The 6,957-nt window shown below is 36.5% G+C and overlaps 1 protein-coding gene across 1 annotated transcript; it reads right to left on the reverse strand.

The window, feature by feature from the left end:
• Positions 1-770: 770 nt before the first annotated feature.
• On the reverse strand, positions 771-1,490 carry LOC145067242 (uncharacterized). The gene has a single exon (XM_079014426.1). The coding sequence runs from the start codon at positions 1,488-1,490 to the stop codon at positions 771-773; it is 720 nt and encodes a 239-aa protein (XP_078870552.1).
• Between the last annotated feature and the right edge of the window lie 5,467 nt (positions 1,491-6,957).

Consider the following 6,957-nt stretch of genomic DNA (forward strand, 5'->3'; position numbering starts at 1 on the left):
TCTCTTTTCAGGGCTTCTTTGTCATAGCTCATCTCTTCAAGCAGCAGGCGGTTTTGCAAAACACCATTCATTTGATTCGTGGGAATTGGCAGACCAAAATCAGCCATTGATTTAGATGGGACAGAAGAACGGAGGGTGTTATCAAGATCGTTTAATAGCTGCTGCTGGATGATGTCCATAAAAGAGGCGACATCCTTCTCTGGCATTTCCCTTTTCATTGCGTGTAAGTAGTCGTCCTTCATTTTTTCACACGCAAATTCCCACAGTATCTGCGGGTTGCTAACTTCGCAGAAAAGCAAAAGCTGACAGAAAAGTGAGCGAAGTTGCCCAAACTGATGCTTCAGTGAATGCGGCGAGCCATTTGGTGTCGTTCCCTATTAGATTAAGTGCGGTGCAAGCGGCTCTGAAGGTTGGGTAAACGGTACCGGAGACAGTCCGTAAGTCTTCAAATGACATACAACCTTTTTGGTGACAAAGTAACATACGAAGATAAAATAATTCGCCAGACGTAGGATGGACAAACACAAGCCGTCCAATCATCTTTGATGACTCATCGACCCTAGGGCTCCACGATTTGAAAGATTTTCCCATTTATAAGATTTTGGGTATTCTAGATAGGTAAGGTTACGCCCTGCTGGATCTATTGTATTGCTGCGAAACCACCCTGTAAGAGTTGTGATGGTGCTGTATGGGTTTGAGAGAATTTATGGTATTGTGGACTCTTCTTTAAAAAGCAGCTGTTGCATGTTTTCCTCGTGTACAGACAGAACCTAAACAGGCGGATGCCGAAGGTGTATGTGAAAGTTTAGAATGCGCCATGCTGCTTCGTGTGGACATATGTAACGGCCATCTAGGAAATTCTTCACCTCGTCAACAGATATAACCTGAGGATTCTGTGGTACGTCCGGATTACCACTGGTTATGACAGGGGTGGACTCATCGGGCTGTTCTGCTTTTTGGATTGTGTATCTAACACGATCTGCTCCTTTCGAGATGTATTTGAATAGGTATTTTATCATCATGTTCCATCCGCAATATTCGACGTTGATGTGTCCGTGGAAGCGTGAGGAAAGTCTTCTATTGTAAGGCACAATGTAATCGTTGTCTATAAGTTGTCCATGTTGATTTATATGGTGCGCAGATGCGTTCTGTTTGTAACGAACGTAGCCTTCTGTGTCAAACAATGTGGCATCAAGAAAGGGCTTAGGGAAATGCTTGCTGCATTTACCATCTTTCATACATGGAGCTTTTGGGTTGATCAGTCCACAGGGGCCGTGTATCATGCACGTAGTTATTGTCTCATATAGTTCCGAATCTGTGATAGGATCTGGTAGCTCTGCTGTGATATATGTGTCAACATCAGCTGCTGTTCTTATTCTGTCAGCTGCCTTTACCCAAAGTAGAGTATGGCAATGGGGAAGGCCTCTCTTTTGGAATTCAATGGTGTACAAATTTGCATTGTCAAAAGGTGAACTATGAAGAATATACATAGATAATTTAAAAAAAGAACATAAATAAGGTGTATGTTAAACATATACTGAACGTTAAAGATGACTGTAGAATTTTTTATCAGTAGAATAAAGCGGGCATATTTGAGATTTTTTGATAAGCAGAAACACTTTTAGGGGTACATGTTTGGTGGGAATGCATATACAGTTAAATATTTGCCGTTTTAATAGAGGTTTCGGTCAACAGTTTTGAGATGACAGATCAGACAAAAAAACGGATAAGTGACAAAATAAAAAATTATTATCCAATTTATACAGGTAAATGCTGTCAGAATCTATAATTTTATTAGAAAGAAAGTTAGTATGAAAGCCTAAATTTGTGTAACTTTTATGTATGTAGGGAATGGTTTAAAGGAAAGGTACAGATGGGAAGAGCCGAAATGAAAAAAAAAATAAAAATAAAAAACTGTTGAGGGGTAATGTAGGAAAGTTTTGAAAGTGTAATTGAAAAGAAGGTTTGGGTATGTCAACAGAATAGTAGATAGCTAGTACAGTTTCCAAATGAGATAAAGAAGTAATAGGGAAAAAATTGTTGGGGGTTAAAAATGGGAAACTATTGAAAAGTTTCATTAGTAGATGATGGAAATGTGAGAATGTTTAAAAGGACCCAACAACGAAGAGGGGTAATATGGGAAACCTTTAAAAACTGAAGTAAACTATTATAAGAAATATGACAATGGATAGAAAAAACAGCAGTCAAGCATTGTCAAACAAAATGGTCATAAAAAATACAAATGAAAAGAAGTCGTACTTACAGCCACATATGAGACACAGTCAAAACTATGGAGAGAAGGCATATTTAGTAAGAAAGTACGCGTTTATGTGTTTTTTTATTAATTAGGCAGAAAACGTCAAAAGATAAGGCTTATGATATAAGTTTTTCTTTTGAAAACCTAACAGGAAGGGCATACGCCACTAATAAATGAAATTTTTTATATTAACTTTTTGTTTTAAAGAGGTAACAACATTCCTTAACTGATTCTGCCACCTGTGGAGAGAGAGAGAGAGAGGGGAGAGGTAAATGCAAATATAGCAATGTACTTCAACTTGTGTTTGTATTACTTCCATTCACTTATATTACAGATATTGTACTCTGAATTTCAGAATATCCACCAAATTATATCATTATGTTTTCAATTTTATCTTATTAGGGCATCGTACTTTGAAAAAGTGGGTTTGGAAATAAAAAGAAAAAGAAAACATAAATGTGTTTCACTTACTGGTTAAACATATTCAGCCCAAATTTTGTTGGAAATAATATATAAGGAAAATTGTGAAAAATTTCTAAATTTTTCATTTTAGAAAAAGTAATTAAAAACTTTCTAAGATATTATCATGCTTATCTAATGAAAGCAACATAAATCGGACCAATAGAGAATATATTTACAGACTATCAAGCAATTGATGTAGGTTCTGCTTCTGGAAGTCAAGCATAAGTTCTTCAAGGGCAGATATGTCCCCCTAAAAGCATTCCCAGCAGATTAATTTATTGATGAATAGTTACCCCGATACCTATTGATTTTTCAAAGCACTGATAAATACATTTGACAATCTACACAGATGAATCATCAACATCAATATTAGGAACAAAACGATTTTCATTGAGCTGATCAAAATTTTAAAAAAAAAAATAGAAAAATCAAACAATATTGTCAAATGTATACATAAGTATTTTGAGAATGGAATAAGATAATACTCCTTAACATGAACTTCTATATAATAAACAGTTACACTGAACAACATAAAAAAAATCATTAATATAAAGGAACTTGAAAACCACAATAGTAAAGGGAATAACAGGATCATCCATATCCACAGACACCAGCCACGAATTCCAATATTGCCCTTGAGGAACTTATAGGTGATATCAGCTACAAAAGGTAAAAAAAAAAAGATTTTTTTAGGACATAAGTAATAGAAGGGCAAAATGGTCGATAATAGATTACATAGATTGAAACGAAAACCTCAAATTATGAAAACTCAAAATTTTTTCTACCAACCTCAGAATATGAAAATTGGCACTACCATTGCGTACATATACTTGAGGAAGGTCAACATTTTAAACGAAAACCTCAAATAATGAAAACTCAAAATTTTTTCTACCAACCTTAGAATATGAAAACTGGCACTACCATTGCGTACATATACCTGAGGAAGGTCAACATACGATTCACTTATTCTCCTGATTTGTAATACCATTCATTTTGTTCGGTCTAATCATGTAATAAAATTCTTAAAATGTAGGAAAAGAAGGTGTTAAATGTTAAGAAAAGAATCCTGAAAGATGGTAGTCATTAAAACTACCGAAAAACCAAAAAGGGTAACATGGGAAACTTGTAAAAGCAGAAGCAACTGTAATGCCAAACATAAGAATGGTAAACAAAAGCCACAAGAAAGGGTTCTAAAGAAAGAAGGCATATAGAAGACAAATAAAAAAGAAGACATACATGCATCTACAGCTCCAAAGGGTTTGTCTGCCTTAAGGAAGCCTATGAATTCATGGACCTTTATGTGGAAGATTCTAGCAATGATATCTGCCCGACTATAAACATCTCTTTGGCGATGTGTTTCCATATAACGGGTAATTTCCGGCCATTTTACATTACAGGTAAATGTAATGAAGTACTGTGGATTCCCGTACACCCTGCAAATGGAAAGTGCGTCCTGATAGTGACTATACATAAACCGAGGTCCACCGGTAAAGGATGCAGGTAAGTACGCGCCTCTCTATCCCCTTTTGATAGAGCGTCATACAGGCCACTAACATAATCGCTCCGAAGATTAGACTGATGTTTGCTTATGTACTCAAGACGGCTCTCTTCAATACATGTGTACGCATCTACTAAATACTGTTGGAACAATCTAGACGCGTTGACTATGGGTGACCAGATATGGCGTCTAGCATGAATATAATAAGCGTAATACATGTTAACTGTAAGGTTTTTGGCAGTAGGTCCTCTCCGATTACCCATCTTCAACCGAGGAGACCACCCTTCCTCACCATATTGAAACAATAGCGGGTATTGCAAGGGCATATAACTTGGATGCAGCTTACTAATCCGTTTAGGTCGACCCGAGTGGGAAAACACAACAATGTCATAGGTGGTGCAGGTTACATCATCTCCAGTTACTATACAACCTAAAGATCCAGGAGAGGGCAACCCGTACGTATGGTCAGGCACATTGTTAAATAGACGGACTGCATACAGTTGTAAATTAGACTCATCAGCCACATTCTTAGCAGTTTTAAATGTCCGTACGTATTCATTATTAGCCCCCCAAGAAGCCTACAAGAAAATGGACAATATTACCATCTAAATCCCTCTTCCTTGGACCATCAATCGCCTTCAGTCTATTTTCGACTTCGTGCTCTGTATCAAATAGATAGAGTTGAAGAAACCTGGGACCCTTTACAGGATCGGGAGATAGCGATCAAATCGTATGAGAAATCTGGCCAGATATCTTAAAAACATAAGGCCCACGATCTTCATTAACAGCGTGATCTACATTCGCCCCAAAAGAAGTCATAGAAAACATGCTATTATATGCCCTAATATCCTTCATAAAACTTACATTCTCATAAAGAGCAACAAAATCGGGGTGATATGCAGGAGGATATGGAAGAAGAACACCTCCATCCCGACAACAATGACTGTACCTCGGATGAGCAGGTGTCGAAAACTTTGCAACCCTTTCAACATACCAGAAATACGCACCACAAAATTCACAAACACAGCTGCAATCACCAGAATCAACATATCGAGGAAGGGCAGAAAAGAAATCGAGACGTCTAGACCGCCGCGACCGAGGAGCAGAGGAGGAGGAAGGACATACAGCCGACCGCTTTGGCCGAATATCCATTAAAAAAGAGGTGCATAAAAGACAGAGAAGAATGTAAAGAAAATATAAAAAAAAGCGACGGAAATTACCTGAGAAAGAAAATAACGACTGACCAGAAGGGAAGTCGGTGAAGATGTATGGAAGAAGAAAGCGAAAGAAGCAAAAAAGAAACACGTGGAAAGTAGATCTGAGGAAGAAGACACGTATCATACGAAAGACGACATCAACAAGAAGATGTGAACCCAAAAAAATAAATAACAAACAACCAACGGAAAATGCAAAATAAAGGAGCAAAAAAGATGGGAAAGCCAAACAACAAGTACACCAAAGTAGAAGGACTCAGGCTGACAAAACAGACCACAGAATACTGTAGATAAGGTCTGATAACTTTAATATATTGTATAATTACAATTATACTATTTTTAATTAAATTTTCTTTTGCATGTAATTTTACTTAATAAAAATAAATAAACAAGAACTCACCCATCCCTTTCCAACCCCACTCCTCATATCTTATCTTTCTTTCTCTATGTTTGTTTTCTCTCTCTCGACAACCTTCTCCTTTATTCACTTCAACGACCACCTTCCTCCTTCCTATCATTACATTAAGTTCACTCACAAGTTCCATGATTCTATGGAGATATAGATTCGTCAACTAATGGGAGTCAACACCATCACCGTTTCTGCAAACAACCGATGAAATCATGAACACCTGAGGATTATGATTTTACCTCTGTGATTTCTAAACCAAATTGTGAATCAAATGAGGTGGTATTGTCGTCGGTTTGATGGGGCTAACAGACGCTCTTACACAACCTCTTTCTTCTTCCTCAAAGTCTGGTGTCAATTAAAAAAATGAGATTGCATACATACATACACCTTGTTGAATGATCTTTGAACACAATTTAAGCTCCACCAAGAAAACCAATAATTCTTCTTTACTCCACCCACCAGCTCATGGACAAACCTATTTAGGGTGGTTACCATATTTTGAACTTTTACAAGTCTTCATAATTGCTTCCTGACTCACTATTAAGTAAGAAACCATATTTTTTTGAACTACACTAAGAACTAATCTTTATTTCTTGAAAGTGTGAATGGTGCTCTAAAACTTCTAAACTAATCGTCATTTCTGAACTAGTCTTGATTTTTTGGATGTGTGAATTGATCTTGAGTTCTTGACCCATCATGTTATAGAAGAATTTATAGGATAATGTCTTAATGGTGCCATGTTATTTGACTTTCTTTTTTTTGATGCATTAGATTTGTTACAAGCACTAACTTATTTGTATCCATCTCCACCAATCAAAACAAGCATTATCCTTTTCACCACCACCAACATATTTGGTTTCTACTAAGAGAGAAAGAGAAGTAGGAAAGATAGACATAGGAGAGGGGTATGGGTATGGGTATGGGTCAAAAGTGAGGGAGGTAAGTGTTAGTTTATCCAACGAAACAATATTATATATATATATATATATATATATATATATATATATATATATATATATGAGTCTCCCATGTAAGAACCTAAAATTTGGAGAAAGTTGACTTTTAGTTAAATACTGACTAAAAGGGCAAAATGGTTAATTATTAGAAAATATGAGAA

Source organism: Lactuca serriola, chromosome 8 (genome assembly GCF_051521515.1).
Source record: "Lactuca serriola cultivar US96UC23 chromosome 8, Lser_US96UC23_V15, whole genome shotgun sequence".
NCBI lineage: Eukaryota > Viridiplantae > Streptophyta > Magnoliopsida > Asterales > Asteraceae > Lactuca > Lactuca serriola.